The 27,186-nt window shown below is 41.1% G+C and overlaps 1 protein-coding gene across 6 annotated transcripts; it reads right to left on the minus strand.

The window, feature by feature from the left end:
* Window positions 1–59: 59 nt before the first annotated feature.
* Window positions 60–23,321, minus strand: INTS10 (integrator complex subunit 10). 6 transcript variants are annotated; one of them, XM_057411022.1, is made up of 18 exons: window positions 23,146–23,320; window positions 21,484–21,551; window positions 21,123–21,226; window positions 19,973–20,112; window positions 19,060–19,141; window positions 18,606–18,746; window positions 18,078–18,249; window positions 17,466–17,635; window positions 13,745–13,878; window positions 12,822–12,975; window positions 12,085–12,167; window positions 9,801–9,953; window positions 8,595–8,703; window positions 8,136–8,215; window positions 7,461–7,623; window positions 6,336–6,429; window positions 2,354–2,431; window positions 60–455 (listed from the first exon to the last, which is right to left on the minus strand). In XM_057411022.1, the coding sequence occupies exons 1-18, from the start codon at window positions 23,272–23,274 to the stop codon at window positions 299–301; spliced, it is 2,211 nt and encodes a 736-aa protein (XP_057267005.1). In that variant the 5' UTR covers window positions 23,275–23,320; the 3' UTR covers window positions 60–298. The 6 variants fall into 6 exon arrangements, with proteins under 6 accessions (XP_057267005.1, XP_057267004.1, XP_057267008.1 ...); XM_057411021.1 differs by having other exon boundaries at window positions 12,822–12,978; XM_057411025.1 differs by lacking the exon at window positions 9,801–9,953 and having other exon boundaries at window positions 12,822–12,978; window positions 23,146–23,321.
* Window positions 23,322–27,186: the final 3,865 nt, after the last annotated feature.

Genomic DNA, 27,186 nt, shown 5'->3' on the forward strand with positions numbered 1-27,186 from the left:
GAAAGAACTGACACACACCTTAATATAATGCTATGCAAAAAAACTTCCAAAACCCACAATAGGACATTACAGAAGACTTCTTAAACAAAGTTTTATTTATAAAGTTTCATCTACCCACATAAGAAAATGAAGTGGTAGCAAACACTGCGAGCAGTGTTTGTGTATTGCAGAACCTGTACCTCATAGGAAACTTCTTTGACTCCCTGGACAAGTGATTTTTCACTGCCACAATGCTGTTCATACAGTGAAGAGCCTTGCCCTCTCTCTGTAAGAGGCGCTTCATCACGATGCAGTCCATTCAAGCGAGAGTCTGCAGCAGCAGTATTTTCTCATTAATGCAGAACCTATGCAAGACCACCATGAGATTTTCCCCACAGCGTGAGACCTGGCGCTCCATGGCCAGGCGAAAATCTTCTTTCACTCCTTTAGTTATACCACGGGTAACTGTGTGATGCCTTAAGCCATAAAGGAGAGAAAGACAGACAAAAATCAAGTGATGGTTATTTGGTGTATTACAGTAATCTAAAAGGTGCTGCATGTCGCTTACTATGTATCTACTGTCCATACCTGAGTTTATATATGGAGAGCCAAATAGCCTGTGCTATGCTATTTCTTAAGAAAACATGTGTTTAATAAGTTGCAAGTCTTTCAACAGTTACAAGGTTCCATAAAAGTCTGTACTCTCACTACTTTGATAATGACTGTTGTGGGGAAAAAAATGTTGCTGTTCTGGCTAACAGGAAAATCCAGTGTCTTAACCCAGTTATATACAGTGTGTTCTTGCTTGGGGAAAGGTTGTGGGTTATTTTTTTTCCTTCTACCTTTGCTGCCCAGGCCACTTCCTCCTTGTAATCACTTCTATAAATGGCTGGGGTTGAAAGAAGAGTGAAAAGATGAACCTGCTTTCTGTGGAAGAAGGGGACAGGTGGCAACCACCATGAAGAGCAGAGGGTATCTTGTACCGATAGGAATGTGCAGGAAGGAGCTACATTATCCTGAGGGCACTGATAGCTCTGACTAATGAAAGGTGCAGTGAATGCTTCACAGGCCAACAAAAAGCTCAAATCAAGCCAGGCTGTGAGTCTCTGTCAGTAGAAGCTAGCTCTTGTGGAGATGCGAGACACCAGCCGGGGATTACATGTATTCTCAGAAGAAGTTCAGAACTTGTTCTCAAGCAGAACAAAGGCCCAGCTACTGAGCAAGCTAAAGTGATGCTGGCTGGGGAAATTTGGGATTATTGCCCTGCTAGATGCTGTTCTTATCAACAGTTCTTTGTCCTCACCCTGGCTTGTAGCACTCAATCCTCCCTCCTGCCCTTAAAACAATGTTCTGCAGCACCAAAGCACTACAATTCACCTGCACTGTGCAGAATGTTGTAACATCTACCTGCAAACCATACTTGGGAAGGGAAGCAAAAGTTATGCCCTGAACTAAAAACCTAGTGCTACTAGAGGAGCAGCATAAATTAGAGAGAAATGCACAATGCTGATGTTGAGACAAGTCTGAGTCATGGCTAAGAAGAGAAGAGCTGGATTGAACCCAGCAAGCCCACCGAAAGAAAAGAAACATAAGGGTGAGGGCAGCCATGCCAAGCCAGAGATGCTGGAAACAAGAAAAGGAAATGTCTGGGAATTGCTCTCGCCAACACCACCACCCCTACCTTCATTTAAATCAGCACATCCAGCATTTGAGAAGAGACTGCTCTGCCAAAACAGCAGTGACCTCTGTATCATGGAAAATGCAAAGAGGCTAGCCTGGAGCATAGTGGGCAATTCATTGATGAGCTAGCCTGAGAGAAGCAAAACTGCACTGAAAATACTCCAGCCTATTCAGAGGTCACAGGGTAAGCCCTGTTTTCCATCTTAAAACATTGCTGGCAGCCGAGTGTTATGGTCAGTTACAGCCTAAAGGAGAATATCCAACCTACAGCTACTGAGCAAGCCAGCAGCAATTTGGAAGATGTGTGTCATGTAACAGCTGGAAAACAGAGTTCAGAACAACTTTAAATGAATAAAAGTAGCTATGAACTGATCCAGTAACCAGTATCTTGGAAAGAAAGGGTTATACTCTTGCTAATATGTGACTGAGCACTGGTACCATGTTGGAGGATTTCTACATTTGTGTTTAAATTCAACAGTGATTATTAGATTGAAAGGACACAGATACTGGCAACTTATGGGAAAAAGAAAAATAAATGTTATCATAGAACAACATGGCTTGCCAGGCAATGTAGGTACAAATGGAGAAGAAAATAAAAAGATAAATATTGAGTAACAAATTGCTGAAAACCATGGGCAGTAAAACATGTTGACAAAACACAGCACATTATGAGTGGGGTTTTTCCACTTGGTACCTGTCAGCAGTCTGTATGCTGGGCTGTAGCACAGGTATGAATTCCTGCTGCAGTAACCCCATGGGAGGGCTAGAAGTCCTTTAAGAAACAGCAAACAGCAGCATTCAAACACCCACACACCAACTCCCCCTCCGGTGCACAACAACTCCAGAAAAAGGGGCAACAAAAGAACTTGGGTGAGACCACACAGCAGTGACCACCGGGCAGCTGACAGGGTGCAGGACCCTAAGCACCAAGCATGCAAGTACCCCCAGATTTCATTGCAAGGCTGTTCTGCAGCTGTGGTCTAAACATATACCCATACTTTTGAACAGTTACACTGGGAGAAAGGACAGTGGTAGTGCAAAACCAATTCACAGTTGTACACTGATGAACTGTGCCAGCTTTTCCCAGGAAGCATGTCAGACAGAGAAGATTTAATCAGAGGAGCACTGCGGATACCACAGCTTCCCTGCAGAGCTGGCAAGAGCATGTCAGTGAACAAGGTGAGCCCACGACTGGGAGTGAAGGGATCTACTGCTGAGCCCAAGCCGAGTGAATGCACACAGCAGGTATGGGCCAAGTTGAGTACATGACAGTGTGTGTTACAGGTTGCCTACGTTTCTTTTCATTAGCCTACAGATGGCCTTTTTCACCTTTTCTAATTCAAACTACATACAAAACTGGCTGTTAGAGGATGGCACAATGTCAGAGCACAAACACCTACTCGGAACAACCTCCCATTTATGGCCAGGGCCATGGGAACTAGCCACCAAAAGGTGTCTCAGCTGAAAGATAGTTTGTCTTCTTGCATGTTCAAGGACTGAATTTCACAGTTCAGTCCTTGTCTCTGTGTGCTGTGTGTAACAAGAAAATAACTTATGTACAGCCTAGAGCAAACCCAGTGCCCCACTGAAGGAGAAACAAAAAATTGATTATATACAGAACCTAAATCTTGCCAGGCGCCCTCACAGATGCTAAGGGAGCAGAGAAGCAGGACTTGCACTTACATGCCTATAATACCGAGTTGGGGGCCTACTGTCCAGTCTCACAGGTGGGCATTTGGGTTACTATCTGTAATTTATTGACGTATACAGATGGAGAGCTATGCTTATAAATGTCAAGTAAAGACAGGACATTTTTATAGTACAGAAACAGTCTATAATAATCTGAAATAAAATATTCACAAGAATTATTCAATCAAATGAGATTTTTTCATGAGTTCTTGGCATGAATGAGCCCAGGGCTTGCAAAAATGGGTATGGGGAACAGAAAATACGAAGAAACAGCAAGATGTTATTGGTCCCAGAATGGCAGATGTTTGCAAAAGGGATTCTGCACAACTGTGTCATCATTCCTGTTTGCAAGGTCTGCAGTTATAACTAGGCATACCCAAGTGCCCAGTCAGAATAAAAAGTACACTTTCAACATACATTGTTTCCCTTCAAACCCACTGAGCTTTTCTTCCGCTGTCCCCAAGGGGGGAGATGTGGTGGGCAAGTGATTAGAGGCAGAACACTCAGCTCTCACATCACGTAGTTCACTAGGCTAGGATTAGACTAATTAGAGTAAGATTTAATAAAAAGAGGAGCGTGATATTAATCACTCATTGCTTGCATGTTGTTCTCCTCTTTCACCTCACTAGCTAACACTGCCACCACTGACACGGCAGAACTACAAAACTTGGCTTGTCTAGAATGGAGTTCCAAAGCACTCTGGATGAATTCAGAGCTCACCATCAAGTCTTGCTGATGCTGCAAACAGAACGAACTGGCTGTGTCACCAGTTAAAACCAAAACCATGGACCCTCATATTCTTACAACGGATACAAGCAAAGGGAGCTTTTACAAGCTGCATATATATTTTGCAGGACTTGTTTGCAAGTCTGCAGGTTACAAAGATCTTACTTCAGCTTTTGAAAACCACCTTGCAGTTTGCCCTCCTGGGTTTGGAAAAATGTATATAATTTCCTATAACGTGTAGGTATTGAGTAAAAGTACTGGAAGAAGAATGTGAAATTCACCTGGGGAGGAAATGTCCTATAAGTCACAAAACAAGAAGCTATCCTTATAAAAAACATGTACCCGTAATATATTTTCCATCAATGAAGATGCAGGATTGCTATGTACATTCATGCTGAGGAAAGATTAGGCAAAGGAGTAACTGCTTTGTCTTTGCACTGCTGTGGCAAACTTCAGATTGAGTCTTCCTGTTTGTGACTGCACAGTGTCTGAGCTTCCTCTGCTCATTATTGGGAGGTTGGTGCAGCAGCTCATACAACCAGAACCAGTGACAGTTTTGAAACATCAGATTTTGAGCCTACTAACCACTGTTCCAAGAAACAGCTGTGCCAGCACACTTATCTAAAATCAGTGTGGGGAGGGCTTCAGTGCTCCTGAGGCCAATACCTCTGGGTGACACCATCCTGAGCCTCACAGCCATCCAGCTAAAAACCTGCCTGAGGTGCTAGGGAAGTAGATGGCATCTCCAAGTAGTGGACTACACCCCACACTCTCCCTCCCATCAGCTCTCTGATGAAGTGGTTCCTGTTCTACACATCTCGGCTGCATAAAAGACACTGTACACGGCTTTTCTGGCTGGATGCTATATTTAACCATTTTGGTTCAGTAAGCAATGAACTTCTCTTCTACAAGCATTTCCCTAATTCAGGAAACAACACTGGTCAAAAGGAGGTCAAAGAGAGATTTCTGTCTTGCTAGAGATGCTGCTCACTACATACTTCCTGACTGGTGGAGTCACAACTGTAAGTAAGAGCTACCACACCAATCAAAATAGAAGCCATGACTCAAAGAAATAGCACCGAACTATTGCAACTAACTTGAGACAGCAGCTAAGAAGTTACCAGACGTAGTCGTGGGTGCTAAGCCCTGTTGCTGACAAAGCTTATTCACATCATACGTAGCAAAGCATATCCTGATTCTTGTTTTCATGCAGCTGGTTACAAGCAATGAGGATAAGAGACTGAAAATCTAGAGCCTAGACGAGAAAATTCTCTGTCACATAAATAAGCATCTGTATTTCTTCTTTTCCTTTTCTCTTCTTTAATTACATCTAGTATCCCATTTCTCTGTTGGTTACCTAGAACTCTGGAAAATCTGTCTACTAGTCTAAATTTGGATCCAGTTGTCTCATGTTAGGATCCCACGTTTTGTAAAACTTTAGCCCATTTCTAGTTAGTGAATAGCCAGAATACTATACCCAAACTGGAATTTCAACAAACTTAGCACTCCCCCTCTTACAAAGCAAAATACCACAAGTTCTAATAAATAACCAGGATGTTCCAAAACATTCTGCCACTAAAACCCTGCAGCAGATACTTGTTCAGTCTTGACTCAAAACTAAGAACACCTAGGAAGTTAATCTAAATTATTTTCTTCAGCATCTCATAAGAAGCTAAGCTGAATAAGCTTATTCAGTACATAGCAAGAGATGACCTGCTAGTTCTGACACAGAGGTTAGTAGAGTTTACCTGGAGTGTAATTTAAATTATGCTTTATACCTAAGTTCTCAATCATTGTGGTCTTTTAGAACTTTGTTTACAACAAATAGTGCTTTCTGGTGAGCATTACCCTTCAGCACAATTAGCAACACCACCTTTCACTCAGACCTGACTATTTAAAGAATTCCTGCAAAGTACAAGTGTCTGATTGAAAGACCAATACTGTAATCACTTTAATATCAATTGATTCTAAAGCAAATGCCATACTTGGAAATAAAATTATGTAAAAGTAGGAGTTTAAGGTTGAAGACCAAAAAAAAAAAACCAAACCACCAAAACCCTCACAAGTCAGCAGGAGAATCAGAAAAAACTCACTGCCTTGTCTGAATTCCTTATGCAATTCTTTTAAGCTCAAAGACATGACAAACTTACTATCCAGAAGATTACATGAAAACAAAGACAACCAACAACCAACAACCAACCAACCAACAACTCCCATTTTTTCCACCCCAAAGAAAACAGTAAATGCTTTTTTATACTTACTTGATTAACATTGCTTGATTTGGTAGCAGTTCCAGATGAATTTTCCCTCCTTCCTGTGTTCTTAAATAAGCGAATTCCTCCAACATATCAATATCTGAAGAAAATGTTAAGGATCTGAGTAGGAATAAAACAATAGAGAACACTCCTTCTTATCTCTCACACCTGAAGCCACACTGCTGAAAGGACAGTCAAAATGAACAGCTATTGAAGTATCTTGTTCTTGAAAGTGATAAAGAAGATCAAAGCATGTACTCCTAATCCTCCACAAATTCATGAGAATTCATGGCTTTTTAAAGAGCAAAAACACATACGTCAGTCAATTTCTTTTCTTTCTTCATTTCTTTATATGTAGAGTCAGACAGAGGTAATGAAATCTCCTCTCTCCAAACAAATTCCCTGGTTGTTTTTATTTACTTTGCCTGCATTGCAGGTTATCAAAGCAGTGAAAACTGAAGCTGGGACTGAAGGAAATGCTGCCACAGTGGCACATACCACTTTTTTTAGTTTTCTATTTTGGTTCCTTTATACAGGTTTTCTTCTTTCCCTCCCCCCTCTTTTAACACCAGAGGGTTTTTTAGTTGTATCGGATAGGAGTGAGACCCCTTGCTTCCTACAGACCATGGCTGCACATCTATTTAGGCTAAACATTAAACTGTCCGTGTGCGCATGCTGATCCGAGCATATGTCAGATACCTGAGTACAGAAATGAGACACGCTTTGCATTAACTTTGACATAGCTCATTATCTTACCCATGCAAAGCATTTCATGAACAACAGTCAAAATCATTCAACTCGTTGAAGCATAGGTACCACTTTATTGTTTCCAATAACAACTTTGTAGTACAATACCCTACAAACTGTACTGAAAAGACTGCTTGAGCTGCTGCTGTTCTTCTGAATAGAAGTGCAATTGCAATGTACTTAAGGGAACCCTCAGGTGCCAGAACAGGTGACACATTTACAGTCCCTTGTGCACTACCTATTACAAGAGGCTTGCATGGTATGGAAATGAACACAGAGTATGATTCAGGGACAGAACTGCTGCTGAAACTATCTAATGGCTTTTTCAACACCCCAGCACATAGCTTTGGATGTGAAAGACATTCTTGGTTAGAGAAAGGATACTCGTGACATAGTTGAAAAAATTCTCATACTGGAAGTTTCCTTGTTGGCAGATTTTGTTGATGGCTTTCAGGAACAAGTTCTCACCCCTTGGCCACTCATGCTGAAGCAGAACAACTACATGGCCCAGCGCCATATCATCTCTGCTGTCTGTGAAAGCTCTGAGCTTCAGGGAAAAAATGGGCATAGAGACAATCAGGAAACACATGTTACTTTTAGAAATATACAGGATTCATCTCACCTACATCTGTGCAAATACACAAGAAGTTGTCTAGGACCATATTTCATTCTGCCTTAATATGCACATTTAAAATAGGTTGGACATTTCCAGCCTATTTCCAGGCAGATAGTAACATATTCTCTCCACTGACCTATAAGGGAAGTCTGAATACAGACAAAAGTATCTTGAAATTAATTCTATCTCCCTGCCCAGAACTAAAACAAATATAAGAGGAAAAAAAGAGAACACTCCCCTCCCTCCACCAACACTCCCTCCCCTGCAAAAAAAAAAAGGAAAAAAAAAAAAGAGCCTCCACAAACCTCTATAGGTGAGGAGCACTGGAAGCACAGCCCTTCACACCTCATCATACCACTCTGATGAGGCCATGCAGTTTCCAGACTCCAGATACATCAACTAGGTCTTAGAGACAGCATAGAATTCAAAGCCTTATAGCTTACCTTGAAACAAGCTAACAATAGGTGAAGGCAGTAAGGCATGATTGCTCTACTGGTACATGGCCAAAGCTTCAAATCAGACCCTGCAACAGAACAGTTTAGCATACACCTCTTTAGCAGTCTCATGATGATTGAAGTTTGAAAGAAATTAGAATTGAGGAAAAGAAATCTACAATTGCCAAATCTCAGGCATGGAGAAAAACCTTAGAGGTATATTATGAATTATTCAAAACATGAAGTTACACATTTTAAAATCTTTTCTTCATTTCTCTTTTCCTGTGGCAGGAATTTGCCACCAATATACTTTAATAGGTACCAGCAGGAAAGCCACTCACAAAATCAAGAGGGGATAAAAAACTTCCTCTCTTCTTGTGATCCAGAAGGAGAAGAACTATATACTCAATGAAAACGCATGAACTAAATTGAACTGACACTAAGTTTAGGTTAGTAGCAATGCCATACCTTTCCTGAATTTAGACTTGACTTTAGGTTGCTCCTCTTGTACTCTACCTCCTTCTTGTATTGGAAGTGAAATACAGCACATGAGGTCAAGCACTTTTTCACAGGTTTGCTAGAAAAAGAACAATAGGGACATGATAATGCTAAGTCTAACTGAAATTCTTCAAATTCATATATGATTAAAAATTTCAGATATGCAAAATTAAAAAACAATCACAAAATATTCTGCTAGAACTTGAGTGGACTTAATGCATAACTTGGTTTTGCTGAGCAGAAAGATGCAGCTCTCATTAAACAATCTCCGAGAGCTTGCCCAAGTCATTTGAACTGTGAACAAAATATGTATTGACATTCTTCATTTCAGGAGTTTAAGATCAGTACAACTGCAATAAGAAACTATTTTACTTTGAAGGATTAAGTTTTCAAATGAATTATTAGAATAGCTTTTAAAAGCTTGTTCTGTCTGTAGTAAAAATAGAAAGGAAAATGGCAATCTGACAGCATGACAGAAATGCAATGAATTTTTAATGCTATTTCCTACAGACGCTAAGAGGCCTGTGGGGATATTATCACATTTCCAGTAAACTTAGTAAACCAGAAGGGACAGAAAGACTTGCTCAGTAGTACTAGCATGATGCTAGATCCTAAGAGACACAGCCTTTATTATAAGTGCTGACACTGACTGACCTAAGACCACCATGCACTTCTGTAATATTAAAACCACAAAGTATGTATTGCAAACGTAAAGCAAGTTCAGAGGTCAGCCCAGACAATACTGTTCTAGAGTCTCTTATACTGTCAGCTGATAACTAATTCCTAAGATGTTCACAGTATTTTCTTTTCTATAAACCTTTTCTTTCCCCTGCCACATGAAGCCTATACCTAAAAATGTTCCCCTCAGTATTTGACATTGTTTCAGTAAAGTTAAGGACTTCAAATTTAAGGTTACTTTTATGGACAACTCAAACAGTTGCAGATATGGAAAATCATAACTAAACCCCAAAAATCATAACTACCAGACTATCTATGAGAGATGCTACGGGACAGTTAATGTGCCAGGAAGTGCAATTCTTCTCCTTATGAGGCATGGATTTTTCACTGTTTCATACCCTGTTGAAAGCAAGCTAATGGGAAATTTCAAAGGAAGAAGACAAACAGGAATCACAGGGCCAGATGATGAAGAACCAGTGTATGGGATGCTGTACGTACCCGATATTCTCCAAGGGCAAAATGACATGTTGCTAACTGGATTAGTGCTCTCTGATTTTCTAGTGATCCTTGACCTGTAATTTGCTGTGGAGAATGAGAGCCCTGAAGAGCTGCTAAGTGATGTAGGCTGCTAATTGCTTTCTTGTACTGCCCCTTTAGAAAGAAGATACAAAAGGACAGTGTTAGGATCTTCTGTATACACTGGACAGAAAGACAGAAATAAAATTTCCCTTAGAGAAAGCTTCCAAAACATAGTGTGTCGAAATAACAGGGCTTCAGAATTTTGATTTAGAACACTCTCCAGGGATGGGTGTAGATCGACTGCTTGCAAGGCAGTGAGAGGACAAACAGAATTCTGCTTTAAAAAGCCGGCTTAGAAATCACGTTTGTAACTGAAACAAATAATTGTGCTCTTCAGGGTTAATCATTACTTTATTTAGAGGAATAAAGCTTAAAATAGCTCCTGTTCAAGTAAAAGTACAGGCAAAATAAAAGACCCCCAAGGGAATAAACATAAAAAAACAAGCTTTGTTCTATAGATGATATCTGGAATGAGCACAATCACCCTGATTTCTGAGGAGACTGATAAATTTTAACTGAGACCTGTTAAAATTTTCTGCTGCTTGAAAATTTTTCTCTGTGTTCCAATATAATGTACGTTAGATGAATAAAATGCACTTTCCTTCCATAACATTATATATAACCCTGGGAAAGTGATGGAACACCTTATCCTTGGTGCCATCTTAAGGCATATCAAGGATAAGAGGGTTATGAGGGGCAGTCAACATGGCTTCACCAAGGGGAAATCATGTTTGACCGATCTCTTAGCCTTTTATGAGGAAGTAACACGATGGATGGATGATGGCAGAGCGGTGGATGTGGTCTACCTTGACTTCAGCAAAGCATTTGACACAGTCTCCCACAGCATCCTCACGGCTAAATTGAGGAAGTGTGGACTGGATGATCAGGTAGTGAGGTGGACTGCGAACTGGCTGAAGGAGAGAAGCCAGAGAGTTGTAGTCTATGGGGCTGAGTCTAGTTGGAGGCCTGTAACTAGTGGAGTGCCTCAAGGGTCAGTACTGGGACCAGTATTATTTAATATATTCATCAACGATTTAGATGAGGGAATTGAGTGTACTATCAGCAAGTTTGCTGATGACACTAAGCTGGGAGGAGTGGCTGACACGCCAGAAGGCTGTGCTGCCATCCAGCGAGACCTGGACAGGCTGGAGAGTTGGGCAGGGAATAACTTGATGAAATCTAACAAGGGAAAGTGTAGAGTCCTGCATCTGGGCAGGAACAACCCCAGGTTCCAGTATAGGTTGGGGAACGACCTGTTAGAGAGCAGTGTAGGGGAGAGGGACCTGGGGGTCCTAGTGGACGACAGGATGACCATGAGCCAACACTGTGCCCTTGTGGCCAAGAAAGCCAATGGCATCCTGGGGTGTATTAGAAGAGGGGTGGTTAGTAGGTCGAGAGAGGTCCTCCTTCCCCTCTACTCTGCCCTGGTGAGACCCCATCTGGAATATTGTGTCCAGTTCTGGGCCCCTCAGTTCAAGAAGGACAGGGAGTTGCTGGAGAGAGTCCAGCGAAGGGCAACAAAGATGATTAGGGGAGTGGAGCATCTCCCTTATGAGGAAAGACTGAGGGAGCTGGGTCTCTATAGTTTGGAGGAGACTGAGGGGTGACCTTATTAGTGTATATAAATATATAAAGGGGGAGTGTCACAAGGATGGAGCCAGGCTCTACTCAGTGGCAAACAATGATAGGACAAGGGGTAATGGGTACAAACTGGAACACAAGAGGTTCCACTTAAACTTGAGAAGAAACTTCTCAGTGAGGGCGACGGAACACTGGAACAGGCTGCCCAGGGAGGTTGTGGAGTCTCCTTCCCTGGAGACATTCAAAACCCGCCTGGACACATTCCTGTGTAACACCATCTAGGTGTTCCTGCTCCGGCAGGGGGATTGGACTAGATGATCTTTCGAGGTCCCTTCTAATCTCTAGCATACTGTGATACTGTGATAACACTATATACATCTACTGGTCAAAATACCATCACAGAGGTCTTTTCCATATGCCAAAACTCAACAAACAGCTATTGGGACAGGAATATCCTGAGCTGTGGTAAGAAGGGTATGGTTCCATCCCCATAAGGGTCATGCTTTAAAGGATAAAATCAGTACATACTTAATGCAGTCAGCTGGCTAATCAGAACAGTATTCACAAGAAGGAAGAGCAACATAATGGTGTCATTTTTACTAGTTTCTACATTTTTTTTTACCTGGTAGATGATCATGTCTGTAAGAAAGATTCTTAACCAAAGCCAGCTGTCCGTCTTCCATGCCAAACAAATTCTAGTGAACTCTGCATAAATGGTCAGAGAGGAAAAATTAGAAGAGAAAATGAAGCATTTCATGGCTTTGGGTTAAAGCTCACTTATCTAGAAGAAAAAAATAGCTGAATTTAATAATAATGAAGAAACCACCAAACCAAAACCCTAACCAAACAAAACCATAAGAGTGTGAAATCTCTCAAATATGAGATACTCTCTTCCTATACAATCATACGTTGATTTACAGTGTCGAACAAATCCAAAAGCAGCTCGGTGGTACTATTTGCCTGCATTTTTAAGAGAAACTTGCTCTGAAGATTATCACACCAGATATTATTGAAAGGGAGAGACACATTAAAGACACATCTTCAGTATTAAGTAAAGCAGCCGCTAGCAGCACATCCTCACTGAGATAGCAGCACTACTATTAACCAACTGCTCCTTCAGTAATGGCTGCTTCCAAGAGAAGTGGGTGCGAATAAATAACTAAATCTAGGAACAAAATATTCAGAAATGCAACAACTGATAAAGCTTCTTATTAGAACTTCAATTAAAAATACTCAGGACCCAAAGTAAATTCAATTTTAAGGATTCACAATGACAGGAATTATATTTTAACAATGGTAAAATTACGTCTACGCGCAGCAATGAAGCCTAAATGCAACTCTGCCTCCAGTTAGCCTTACCTTTGTCTAGTGATTCCAGTGAATAGAGCAGCTCCCAGCTCTCTCTTGCCAGTTTAAAGCTCTCTAATACTTCAATAGAGTTTGCAAGATCTGCCTTGTTTACTGTAATATGTCGACTTCGTGCCTTCCCAGAAGGATCCTCATCATCTGAGCTCTGCTTAAGCATCAGTTTAAAACAGAGATTAATTTCTTAACTTACACTTATTTCAAAGGACTCTAAAGTCACAGAAGTTCCACTGAACACAAGAAAACAATTCTGTACTAGAGATGCCAAGGTCCTAGTTCAAGTGCTGTTATGTGACTTTTTGCTTAGCTTGTTTTAATATTAGAACAACTGATTTTCTACCAAGAAACTCAGTGGTATAGTGTGATAAACAATATCCCAAAAGAATTTATTCTGTTAAATGCGGTGTACTGCCACTGAGCTTCAGCCAGATTATCTGTTAGGAGTATGTACATACTTCACACTTTATCACCTAAAGTGGCATCATGCAAAGAAAACGTAATTCTTGTACTTCTGTGTACTTCCACCAGCAGAGAAATTCTATAAAACTGTGGGTTTCTACTATTAAAGAAATAGATGTATTCACAGTTTCAATCACGAAAAGTCAATTGGTTTGGAGGTTTAGCTGTAAAACACCTGACTGACATACCTACCATTTCTAACAGCTTCTGCAGTTTCTGCTGAACTCCTTCAAGTTAAAGCATTCACTTCAGCACACACATGTCTACAGCAACTGCTACAAAAATTATTTTATTCTTGCCGGCTTTAACAAAAAAAATCTTTGAAAATTGTAGTTGTGAACAGCTACTCCAGGATAGCTCTAAAAACACATCTATTACATCTATATTAAAATGACTTTTGTCTCAATTTCAGTACCTGCACCATTCTTGTTAAGAACAAAAAAGTCTGGAAAAGTTACCATTGTCTTTTCTCTTCCTTCAGCAAGTTTCCTCTTTTTGTGTATGTGTTTGTTACGATCAATATCCGTATCACCATAGATGTTGGTCACATCTTCAAGAAGAACCAGTGGGGTTTGGTTTGGAGCATTTGGACCTGAATTTAAAGATAAATTAATTCAAGATGGCTCTAAACTGATCTGAAAGATCTCATGCCTACATCAAGCTGGTTTTATTTCCTTCACAAATAATGACTAGAGCAATGCTAGAGAAAACAATCTAAAATTGGTTCATTTAAGTTGCATAAGCTTAAACTACGCTTGTAAAGCTATGGTTTTCTCAAAGCAGCCTTACAGTAAAGGTCAGAATGCATTTCCCAGACACCACAAGAATTTGCCTGGGAGCTTCAAAATATCTTTGAATCTTTTTCTTTCCAACAGGCACAAGATAGACTCAGGCAGAAGCTGTTCTCTTATCAAGCACTACTTGCTTTTATGTAAGTACAATAAACCAAATGGCTTTGAAGTTAACAGCCACAAACATGGCAAAGCACAGCAATGGTCTCAAAACATTCACATGAGAAACCAAAGCAATATGCTGACAGGCACTGATGTCTCAAATAAGTGAGTATATTTTATCACAAGATTTCCCTGAGTATCGTTCAGTGTCAGCTTTGTCCCCACTAATTTCAGTGTACAGAATTAAACCTTTAGTTGACTGCCAGAGCCCATCATCACTCCCCAAAGCCTCTAAAGAAGCCTCATTTCAAAGCACAAAAGGCTTAATTTCTACTTCCACTGGTGTCACAGAACATCCAGTGGGATCTGGTACCTGTAATTTCAGATCTTGGTGCTTAAGTTTCATTAGATATAGAATAGTGACAACACTTCTTAATCTCAAACAACATGGGTATATGGCCACTATTGAGAGGGCTTTCCTTCTGAAAACACTTTGTGCTTTTGCATAATAAAGTTATATATATATATGTGTGCAAAGCTCAGACAAAGAGAAATATAAAGGAAAGGGGAAACCCATTGATCTGTTTTCCCTTTTTGAAACTCCCACTAGACAAGACAGTAGTGCAGACAAGTATTTTCAGTATATGCATTTATTTGTAGAAAGCTATGAGGCTAAGGCCCCATGCATAAATGCAAAAAAATTAATTTCAGAGCTTAGTATAAGGGCAATTCATTTCATCTCTTGACAGAAAAGAACCTGTATTAAGCTTTTTCCATCTACCCAAGGGTAATGTGTAAGAAGCCCACTACAACAGAATTTTTTTTACAAGAAATCACCAACCTGGCATGCTTAGAAAATAATATTCTCTCTTCTGACTTGTTTCAACTAAATACCACCATGAAATGTCCCTTACACAAAGGCTACAACACATTTAAATCACCTCTCCTGTACTACCATGTATTCTGCTGTGTTGGACTCTAACCTGTGCAAACTGAAAACAGAGTCAAGTCATAATGCAGGAAACAGCATGCATGAGAACCACACATGAAAGTACAACTAGGATGCTGGAAGAGTTTTATCACTAGAATCTCAAGAGCTGCCTCTTGTAGCACCTGAGAAGAAAAGAGTGGGTTTTTCTTTCACTCATACTACTTTGAATGACTACTAACTGCATTGCTTTCCAAATAAATACTTGTTTCTCAGTAGCAGTCAAGATCATTGTAGCATTTCTTCCAAAATCTTCAATCTTAAACCAAAACTAAACCTAACCTCAGCCTTGACTTGGGCTGCAAGCCTTCTTTTATATTACTAGAAGTTACAAAGCCATACAAAGAGCAATGCTGTGTTTGTGTCTAACCAAGCTCTAGAATCTAAGCTTACAGAGTTTAAAATTGATTTCTAGCACAGAGTTTTATAAATAACACCCTAGAAGCATCAGCCCAAACAGCGACTCCTGCCAAGCCTTCAGGCAGCATGAAAGTTAGGAGAGGTGTGAATTGCCTCATTCATTTCTCAAGTCTCTAGCAAGGCAGACATGAATTATGCAAGAGAAAATGCACTGAAAAAAATTTCTCTCCAGAGGTTTCTTTCCAAGTCCATGCACATGAAAAGAAAGTCATAGATCAAAGATCAGATCAGAATTAAGGAGGATACAGCTTTTTCCCCCACCACTACACTTCCAAAATACATAGAATTCTACATTACCAAAGTGAGTTCTCCAAAGAAAGAGAGGAAAAGCCCTAATGATAGAAAGGATATGCGAGGCACTGAATACTGCTGGACTTTAATGCTAAAGCAGAAATAAGTAGAAGATGCCTTGGAAATATTTTCCTGATGTCAGAAAATCACAAAGGGTACCAGAAATGCTGCACTGAAGGGACTACACTGCTATCTCTTTTTAGCAGCTCAGTCTGAAAACATGAGCTTTAACATACTCAGTTGTACAACTTACAAAGTAGCATTTTCACCAGTGCTTTGCTTCCTTTCTTCCTCAAGTCAGAATCAAGCAGCTAAAACTATATGCACAGTTAAAGTATGTCAGTGCCCCACCATAACTCTTCTTTCCTCTGGATAGAACAAAAAAACCCAACTCAGTTCCTGTATTTGTTAAAGTGACTGCATGTTCTTTGCATACAAGTTGCCATGTTATTTGTCTTCTGAGCTTAGCTATCTTGACACCATTCAACTGATTACCCAACTTTACAGAAATTGTTTAAAACCCCATCATTTGCACTGAGTGTTTAATTACTCAAATGATTATTTGCTCCACATAGGAAATAGAAATGAAACTTGTGGACACAAGACAACACAATTTTATCATGAATCAGTAACTGTAGTGTTAATAAGTACTAATTACCTATGGTAATTACCATGTAGTATTAATAAGTACTAATTACCTATGGTATTGTTATTGTTGCAAGGGATTCCCTAACAGTGAGTAAAGAAGCAGAAAATGCACACTACTAAGAGTTGAAAATTCCTCTTTGTGGTGCTATTCCAGTAAGTTCTAAACAAACTGCAACTTCCAGCTTCTGGGCCATCCCTGAAAAACCCAGTAAATCCCTGAAGAAGCAATCCAAGGTGCTCCAGGCAATCATGATATGCCCCAAATGCAGATTTAAGTGGACAGGAAAAAGCACACATAACATTCATACTTTGAATGTTCAATTTACAAATTAATTACAAATTAGGATTAAGCTGCAAAGCACACCTTAAATATCATGCTAATACTAGACAAAGACAGCAAACTTGGAATCTTGTGAATTTCAGGAAATCTTTTCCTATTCAGTTTTTATTTGATCAATTATAAATCTGTTGTGTGTTCCTAATGCAAAAATATCTTCACTTATTTTGTGGAAGCTTTTGTACAATCTTTTGACTGAAGGAAGCCACGAAAATGTAAGCTCCAAAGAATCAAAGGAGAAAATGAAACAAACACGTTATGCTGATAAAAGAGTAGCAATCAACCCTAGGGGTGTTTCTTGTAACACGCCGAACAGAATTCATTGTTCTGTTACTTTTCTCTTTGCTACACAACTAACTGCTGCTGACCAAGATTGAAACCACAGTGTTAAGTTAAATTGATCTTTGGTCTGATGCACTACAGCAGTTGTCATAAACTACTTCTGCTGGCAAGACTACTTCTGCTGGCTTGGGAGAATTTTTAAGAAGACCCATATCACTCTGTAAAATGATAGTTTCAAAAGACTAATGAGAAAAGATCTTTCAGACATCAGCAATGAAATCACCAAGAACTCTACAAAAGTTGAAACATTAGAAACTAACCTTGAAAGAGTGATGGCTGGATGTTGCTGACATACTGGAATGCATTTTTAAAGAAGACCAGCATTGTGGAATATACTACTTGATTCTTATATTTAATGTGTGCATCGCTATCAAAGTTACTGATGTATCTGCAGAGGTCTTTCATTCGATGTAAAATATCACCAAAACTTCTGAAGAAGAGAGACAGCAATTCAGAATTTTACACAGACTCTGAAACTAAAGGAAAGAATGTACAGTGAACATTAAAAGCTTAATGTTTTGGCTGAGGATATCCCCCTGCTGTACGTCATTGGAAGCTGTGAGTGCACACCAGTGAAACTTCACTAAGCATTCAGTATCATTCTCTTTGCTGAGGCACCTGGGGAAGGATACCCCACAGTACTATAGTTCTTACCCATAACTTTCATCAACCAAGATTTAGTTTAGGAACTAACTTGAAATTGCTCCCAGAATCCATGTTTTTGCTTTACATTGTACAGTGTTAAAAGAAAACCTACAGTGATTTTACACAAAATGTTCTCATGTTAAAATCTTTCTTCAACCCATCTTTTTGAGAATTAAAAGCCAAATTCTCTTTGAGAAGAAATACCTGGAAAAATACAAATTTCTCACCTTCTTCCTTTATCCATTTGCCATTCACACCTCATTCCCACCACAGACAATATTTTAAATAGCCTCTCCCAAGGATCTGTAACCTGTGATGATTTCTCTGTGAGACCATCTATTACATATTTCTGAGAGCTACGCTTGCTTGGAGACATAATATCAGAGGAGTCTTGTGAACCTAGGAAAACCAGCACATTTTTGTCTTCATAAAGAAATCAAAGCAACTTATTTATTTTCAAGGAGGAGACAGGTACATTGGAGCTTTCAGGGTAACCACTCTTTACTGAGAAGGCTACCAGGGACCAATAGGCAATTCTGCATCCTCATACAAGAGAACTGACAGCCTGGATAAGGACATTGTTATCTGGTATCAAAGAACTAAGAAACATCAACTACTACTATTAATCCTTGTTTATGGGATGCACTACATGAAAGTAATGACTTTTTTTTGTTTCATTTATGGATGTCACTTCAGTAATACTAAAATAATAAAATACAGCCTATGAAAGATTAATTTTGTAACAATATTCTTACCTTGATATTGACTTTCTGTCTGTGTAGATCTAGTTACATAGTTAATATAAAATTCTGCTGCTTTATTCAGGTACTTATATAACAAGCTGGCGGGAAGTCGAACATCAGGGTTGTTAATTATCAGAGGAAGAACATCACAAACTAAAAAAGAAAACAAACAAAAAATCCTTTAGATCTGTGGGGTTTGTTCTATCTGTCCTAAGCAAGGTTTCTCAGTCATCAATGTAAGCCTCCATCTCTGGCTGACCATACACCACAAAAGATTACAAAGAACCTCACCTGAACAGCTGTAAGACCAATTTGTACCATATAGCCCACCTGGCCTAATGTAGCCTGAGTTTCTTCTGACTAAAGTGATTTTCTGATTTTAATAGCCTGAAAGTAGCTTACTGAACACAGAATGTTGCCATACTAAAAAGCGTATCATGAAACAAGAACATTAATATTTTCTTACCAAATAATTTTCTAAAACAATTCACTGGGGATTCTTGGTCTTCAATACTTTCAGCATCTAATAACGTTTCTCCAAGGCCTACCTGTATAAGCAGAGGTGAAAATCAAACACTGGACCAGTGGTTTTAGAAACTTTTTAACTGCAATTCAAATTCAGTGGATGCATGAGTAGCAACTCACTATACATGCCAACTGCATGTGCTAGTCTCTAAATTCATAGTTAAACTATCCCTACTTAGTAACAGGTGAAGGAAAAGCAATGCCAGAGGACAGGAAAAGACAACCAAAAGAAAAAATACACATGCAAACGTATCAGTAGACATGCACAGACAACTGAAATCTACAAGGCCTTAAAGTTGCACCTTATCATCTAGGCTGTAGTAACTAACTGCACTCTGCCTGATGCTAGTACAAGTTTGTGTAAGTCAGTCTCAGAACTAAAAGACTTTATACTCTTCAAACTATTTTTATACTATCCTTAAATAAAGTAGGTCACTATTTACACAGCTCCAGCCGTAGCTTCACAAGTCAGAGCAAACAATGCTGTTTCTTATAGTCTAGTCATAACCTCAAAGCACTGCCTTCAATAAGAGTTTACTGACAAAAAGATGAAGCAATATTCTTAGACTGTAATACTCCTCCACACTCTTTTTGTGCTATTCTGACTTTTTAAAAAGCATGGAATATTCTTTGAATTTACAAAAGAAAACATTGTTTTATTTGCTTCCATTTTTTTCTGCCCTATTTTTCCCTGGTGGTAACCTCAAGATACAGCAATCTGAGCTATTAGCCACAATTAAACATGAGTAAAAAGACTCACCGTCTCCCTAGGCAAAGAAAATACATTTCAGAAAACTGTCAAGAAACACACTCACAATATCCTAAATGGTCACTATGAGCATCTCTTCTCTTACCCCATGTTGCACCACAGTCTCTGGGAAACGTCGCAGAAGTAGTAGCAGCATTTCTGCCCTTTCTAATGTGTTAAAACACTGTTCTGTAGCCTTCAATAGCATTTCACATTGGACCCGACCAGGAAGGGTTTCAAATAATCCTTAGAAAGAAAATAAAATTAAAATCTCTAACTTGCTATGTCTGAATTGTAAATGTTATTGACAAAGTGTAAAAGCCTTGTCACCATCACCTTCCCATGCGGAGCAAAAGAGATTCCCTTATGGTTTTTTCTGCTTTTAGTACCTATGTCTGGAAAAAAAACCCCTCTGTTTCTTTCAGAAAATACCAGATGAATATTTATCTGTGTTTATTTGTGTGCACAAAAAGATTCCTAATGAGTGTAATATGACACTTTAAGATGCTTTTCCAAGAATGCTCATTTATGCTTTACTTACATTTCACCTCTACAATTAATACTTCCATTATTAAAAGGTATCTTTTTTCAATTTGAATATCCAATTTAGTGAGACAATAAAAAGAAACCAAAGAAACCAACATATTCTCCCTGCAAGTTTTACGTATTCTCTCTGAAAAAAAAAACACACCCCATGAAAAAGAAAGCATTTCCTTAGCTGGAATGGCTTGTATACAGACTTACACACTGCTTATGCTTAGAGCGTCTGAAGCACATATTCAAACAACAGATTATAATTTGTGTAAGGTGTAAATCCTGCTTTCAAAACTTCCTGTGGTTGCCAGCAGTAAACGCCAAGCCTGTCACTGTTCATTTTCATAACCCCCACTTCATATGTACGAATTCACCCCATTTTCATGATAATTTACTGCTTTCTACAATCAATGGGATTATGATTCCTAAACCCTGTTAAGCTTATTCCCTACACAATCTCTTTTCTAAGTGCTTGTTATTCTGGCAGACTTAAGTCTACCTGTATCAGAGACAAAGCAATGAGAATCAACTTCTTATGTCCCTTTATTTCCTAAGCCTAACACACTGAATGAAACCTCTAATGCTGAACTGATAAAAAAAACCTGCAGCCCCCAAGCAAAGTTACGAAGACCGCCATTTACTTGCTACACAAGGTACGTAACCAGAGGTCTTATCTTTAGATTCCTTCAGAAGTCTCTCTATTCACTAAACAAAATCCTTACCTCTTAAAAATTGTGTCTGCTTGTCCTGTGAGTCACTCCTTAATGCTGATGTAATAACGCTAATCTCCCTCCATACAGCAGGTTGGTCTGGAAAATTCACAAACCTGTAATAAAGTTTGAGGCAAAGAATACACAGTGATCAGAAAATCTGTTTCCAAGACAAAACCTTCCTATAAATGGGAATGGGCAAATGGAAAATAAACCCCTCCTTTTTACTGTTTATCTTTAATTAAGAAGACCTTTTCTACTTAATTTACCTACATGGATTTCCAAGAACACACACATTGTATTTCTGGAAACTCCAACATTTATGGAAAGAAGCACCTAGCATAATTGTAGAATTGCAGGTCTGACTACTCACATGTCATAGAGCAGCCTGCCCGCAGACGCTGTCCTTTCAGCATTCCTCTCAATAGTGTACATCTCATACTGCAAGATGGAAGAACAAGAAATCAGCTTTCTTGAACACATTTCTGCATCAGATTGTCCTTCCACTCTAAAAAAGGTCCCAAATTTGCCACAGCAGCCTGAATAACAGAAAACTGAAGGACTGCAACCTTTCTGTAGAAATTAAGAGCTGTGTTTAGACTACCTAATCACACATTAAATTAGTAATAAAATTCTGTATGATAAGTACTTTACTGTTAACATGCTGGCTTTAATTTTACATAAATAAGAAACTTAGTGAGAATTCAAGGAGTTTTTTGACCAGGGTTTGTTTCCAGTCAAATGCAATGCAAAAACGCAACCTATTACAGAAGCCATAGTAAGAGAGGTACTTTAGATCTCTATTAGAAAAGGCGTTTTTTGCTTGGTTGTCTTTTTTGTTGGGTTTTTCTTTTCAAAACCTAAATGTTTCAGCATGTGCAAACACAAGAAACAGAAAGGGACTTTCCCTTCAGTTATTAAAACCCTAGCACTTGGGGATGTACTCAGCTTGGGAGCAGCTCTGTGGAAAGGGACCTGGGGGTCTTGGTGGACAGCAAGCTCAATGTGAGTTAACAGTGTGCAGCTGCAGCAAAGAAAGCCAACAGGATGCTGGGTTACATCAACAAGGGCATTACCAGCACAGATAAAGATGTCACTGTCCCACTCCACTGTGTGCTTGTCAGGCCACACCTGGAATGCTGTGTTCAGTTTTGGTCCCTGCTATTCCAAAAATATGTGGACAGCCTGGAGAGGGTCCAGAGAAGGCCACAGAGATGGTCAAAGGACTGGGAAGCCTGTCATTGAGAAAAGGCTGAGAGAGCTGGGCTTGTTCAGCCTGGAGAAAAGAAGGCTCACGGGAGACCTTACCACCATGTTCCAGTATTTAAAAGGCGGCTACAAAGAAGATGAAGATTCCCTTTGTACAAGGAATCATATGGAAAAGATGAGGGGTAATTGGCACAAGTTACTCCTGGGGAGATTCCAAACAGGCACAAGAGGAACATTTTTCATTAGAACAACCAGCTATTGCAATAATCTCCCCGGGGAAACGGTAGATTCCCCAACACAGGCCACTGTTAAGATTTAGCTGGACAGGGTGCTGGGACATCTAGTCTAGGTCATACTGCCAAACAGGTTGGACCAGATGACTCCTGAGATCCCCTGCAACCTGGTATTTATGAACACTTTTCACTTCTTTCACAAAGCATTCACAGGAATTGATTTTATTGCAGTGAAACACAACGAGCAGCTACAGGCTCGCCACTCTAATCTTCTTAGTTATTCTTTATTCACTTCTGGACATCCCAGCGAGAACCTGGGCACCCGTGGCACCACAGTGTTTCCATACGTTCTGCGTTTCCCTACAACCTCCCTGCAATGCAAAGCAACGAACAAAGCCTGCAAAAGACCGTTCCGCTGCAGAACACGGGTGCTGGGTCCGGAGAAACACCCCCCCTCACTGGGTACGCCAGGCCAGCCCCTCCGCCCCCATTGGACAAGGGACTAGTCAGTCAGGCAGTCAGCGCCCGACGCAAGGCCGCTGGACCCGCGCCGCGCTTTCCTGTCGCGGCGGTGCGGTAGCGGCGGCGCTCACCTGGATGTTGAAGTCTGCGGGGTAGAGGCTCCGCGCCGTGATGAGCCAGGCCTTGGCCGCCCACAGGTCCCCCGCCACCAGCTCGCGGGCCCGCTTCACCAGGAACTCGCAATCCCCCTGCGCCGACATCTTGTACCCTGACCGGCCGCCGGGCGGCGCGCATGCGCCCCGCTAAGCCGGGGCGGGGTGCCCAGCTCCTCTGCTCCTCCCCCCCGCCATCGGCGCGCCGCTGACGGGGTGTGGTGACGTCGCCGTTTTGGAGGCGGGGGGGTTATTGGGGCTGCTGTAGAACCGTTTACGTGTCTGCCTTTTGCACCCTTCTCGGTCGTGGGACGAAGGTGTCCCTGTCTGTGCCAGGGGGGGTGGAACTAGATCATAGAATCATGGAGTGGCTTGGGTGGGAAAGGACCTTAAGATCTAGACCATGTTGCCCAAGGCCTCATGCAACCTGGCCTTGAGCACTGCCAGGGATGGAGCATTCGCAACCTCCCTGGGCAACCCATTCCAGTGCCTCATCACCCTAATAGGAAAGAATTTCCTTCTTATATCCAATCTAAACTTCCCCTGTTTAAGTTTTAACCCGTTACCCCTTGCCCTGTCACTACAGTCCCTAATGAAGAGTCCCTCCCCAGTGTCCCTATAGGCCCCCTTCAGATACTGGAAGGCTGCTATGAGGTCTCCACGCAACCTTCTCTTCTCCAGGATGAACAGCCCCAACCCTCTCAGCCTGTCTTCATACAGGAGGTGCTCCAGTCCCCTGATCATCCTCGTGGCCATTCTCTGGACTTGTTCTGACAGCTCCATGTCGTTTTGATGTTGAGGACACCAGAACTGCACACAATACTCCAAGTGACATCTCACAAGAGCAGGATAGAGGGGCAGGATCACCTCCTTGGACCTGCTGGTCACGTTCCTTTTGATGCAGCCCAGGATACGGTTGGCTTTCTGGGCTGCGAGCGCGCACTGAAGCCGGCTCATGTTCATTTTCTCACCGACCAGCACCCCCAAGGCCTTCTCCACAGGGCTACTCTGAATCTCTTCTCTGCCCAACCTGTAGCTGTGCCTGGGATTGCTCCGACCCAGGTGTAGGACCTTGCACTTGTCATGGTTAAATTTCATGAGGTTGCCATCTGCCCACTTTACAAGTGTGTCGAGGTCCCTCTGGGTGGCATTCCTTCCCTCCAGCGTATCAACCAAACCACACAGCTTGGTGTCATCGGCAAACTTGCTGAGGGCGCACTCAATCCCACTGTCCATGTCGCCAACAAAGATGTTGAACAAGACCGGTCCCAACACTGATCCCTGAGGGACACCACTCGTTACTGGTCTCCAGCTGGGCATTGAGCCATTGACCACAACTGTTTGCGTGCAGCAAAAGATCTTTGAGGCCCCTTCCAGTCCACACCACTGTATGATTCTGTGTGTCTGTGGTGGCCACTGTCTGGAGCCAGCGAGAGTCAAGGAGCCCAGAGTGGCAAGGGAGTGTAAAGACTTTTGAGTGTGGTGGTAGGCTGAGGAGGGCTTGCAGAGCAGTAAGTTTGGAGTTAGAAGGACTTGTATGGGCATAGAGGACTATGGCAATTTTGTGTAGCCAAGGCTCCCAAAGCTTGTGACTGACCGTAGAGAATAGTAGGAGCAAGGTGAAAGGGGCCTGCTTTTCAGCCTTTGGCAGCTGTTAAAGATAGTTAGTAGGAGACTTTCCAAGCTATCCTCAAGAAACTTGTCTTCTGGCCCTATAGGCAGTGTCATGAATATAATGGTGCTTGATGCTACTGCCTGGCCTTGTGCTTCTCAAAGGTTCTTAATGCCCAGTATCAAGGTCTCCAACAGCAGACGCCAAGGGAAAACAGAACCTTTCACCACAGAAATGCACTTAGCCTTCAACAATGTGCAACTGAGATTTGCTTAAACCAGCACTGTGCCCGTGGCACTGCGTAGACATATCACATCCCAGGAGCTGAGCCTGTGAGCTGGTGGGGCTGGGCTAGTTATGTCAAGGTCTGAAATTTCCTCTCCACCTAAAGTGGCTTTCCTGAGTCCTTGCACTGATTGTGCTGTTTTGATCTCCACAGTGCAGGGCATGCTGAAGGTCTCGGTGTTAGCCAGCCAACTGAAAGTGCACACAGCCTCCTTCCTGCAGGAGTTCAGGACCCAGCTGAAATGCCTACGTGAGCCTTGTTTATCAGGAAGAGGCTTTGTAACCTTCTGTAGGAGGAAATAGGCAGCACTGACCTCAAGGCAGTTTAGTCATCTAATGCTGTGAAGGTTGATTTTTATCCTGGGAAGATACATGCATTTCTTGAGGAAGGTCTCTTAGTAACAGCAAATGCATGTAGTGGATCCAGGCTGTATAGTTGACACAGCATAAGGACAGATGTGTGATGTGCACAAAGGCAGTATTACAGACCTTGGTTGTAGCACCACAAATAGTTTTTGTGCCACAACTGAGGGGCTCTATTAGGGCAACTGTGACTCTAGAGATCAGAGAGTATTTGGAAGGCATTAGGTTGGCACTGGATAGTGGCAGAGGGCTTTGAATGTCAGTCTCCATCTTCTAAATTTCTGCACTGATATAATCCTAGCAGATAGCATCCATTCTGTGTTGGGTTTCCTGACTTGATCCCATAGATTGTTACTGATTACACAGGACTCTGGTGTATTTACAAGTACTTGGGGCTAGTAAGTCAAGTTCGTAGTATGGGTTAAAGCAGTCTGTGATGTGGAGGTGCAAGGGTTAGGATAACTGCTATGCTGCATGATATGATAACAAGGAAGTTATTCTCTTTTCTAAAGCTTTGCATAGATACTGAAAAATCTGAAAAGGATCAGCCTCCTTTAGTATCTTACGAGTGAAGCCTTGGAGAAGAGAGTCTGTGTTGAGCTAGCTGTGTGGTCTATGCAAAAACTATGCAAAATCATGTGGAAGGTTTTGTTGTTTTGTGGATTTTTTTTTCACCAATTCTGTGTCCTTGGGCTTTGTGCAGAGCAATTTGTACAGCTGAGGGGTGTTGTCTGGGCTGCCAGTCGCTGAGAATTTGAGGCTGAGACCAAGTGTCTTGTTTTTCCTTTGCAGTTGAAGGACAGTAGATTGAGATTGGATGTCTGTGTTATAGATCAGAAGGAAAACCAAAAGGACATTTGGAACCTAAGAATAGAACAGCATGAGATGTGTGGGATCCAGCACATCCCTCTCCATATGGCAGTATCTGTTAATAACCTTATGGGGCAATGTGAGTACAAGTGTGCATCTTTCAACAGATTCTGTAGCTTCTCATGAAATGACGGAGTGGAGATCTTTGACTCTGGGGTTGTCTATAATCTTCACAGTTGAATCCAAATTCTGGCTTCAAAACAATAGAGTTGGCCACAATCCACTTAATTTCTTCAGTAGCCTAAGGCAGTTTTTAATAATTGACCTCATTTCACAGAATCACATAATTATTTAGGTTGAAAGGAACGTCAGGAGATCATCTGGTCCAGCCACCTGTTCAAAGTGCAAATAACTGTTCTTTTACGGTCCTAAGATAAACCAAAAATTCATTTCAAGCAAAGAACAGATGTGATCAGTTTCCTTCAGCCTGCAGTTTGAGAGTGATGAGCGGTGGGGAGGTTGTGTTTATAGGGGAAAACATTTAGGTAGTCTTACAAGCAGGTATTATTATTATGAGATGTGTTAAAATACTTCCCTAGCTTTTAGATCTGGGAAGCTGAACCAGACTGTCATTATCTTTCACACAGCAGGGACGGAATTATTAATCACCAGACTCTCATGTGGCCAAAGCTATGCTTATATGAATCCAGTGACACTACAGCTGAAGCTCTGTACGTGGTGAGTTGTCCAGTGTGTTCAGAGCATAATACAGCAGCACAGTGCTTGGTGCACAAATAGGACCTTGCATTCAGTTTACAGGGCTAAAAGCTTAGAAAACACCATATTTCACTGTAAATTGAATGTGCTTTATCCATAAACTTATTCTGCCATTTATGAAAACACTTTTTAGGAGAGAAATCAATTTTCACCTGGAGGGATTTGAAGAGAAG

The sequence above is a fragment of the Pezoporus wallicus genome, unplaced genomic scaffold (genome assembly GCF_028554395.1).
Source record: "Pezoporus wallicus isolate ANWC-B61680 ecotype Strahan unplaced genomic scaffold, APGP_CSIRO_Pwel_v1 contig_2439, whole genome shotgun sequence".
Classification (NCBI taxonomy): Eukaryota; Metazoa; Chordata; class Aves; order Psittaciformes; family Psittacidae; genus Pezoporus; species Pezoporus wallicus.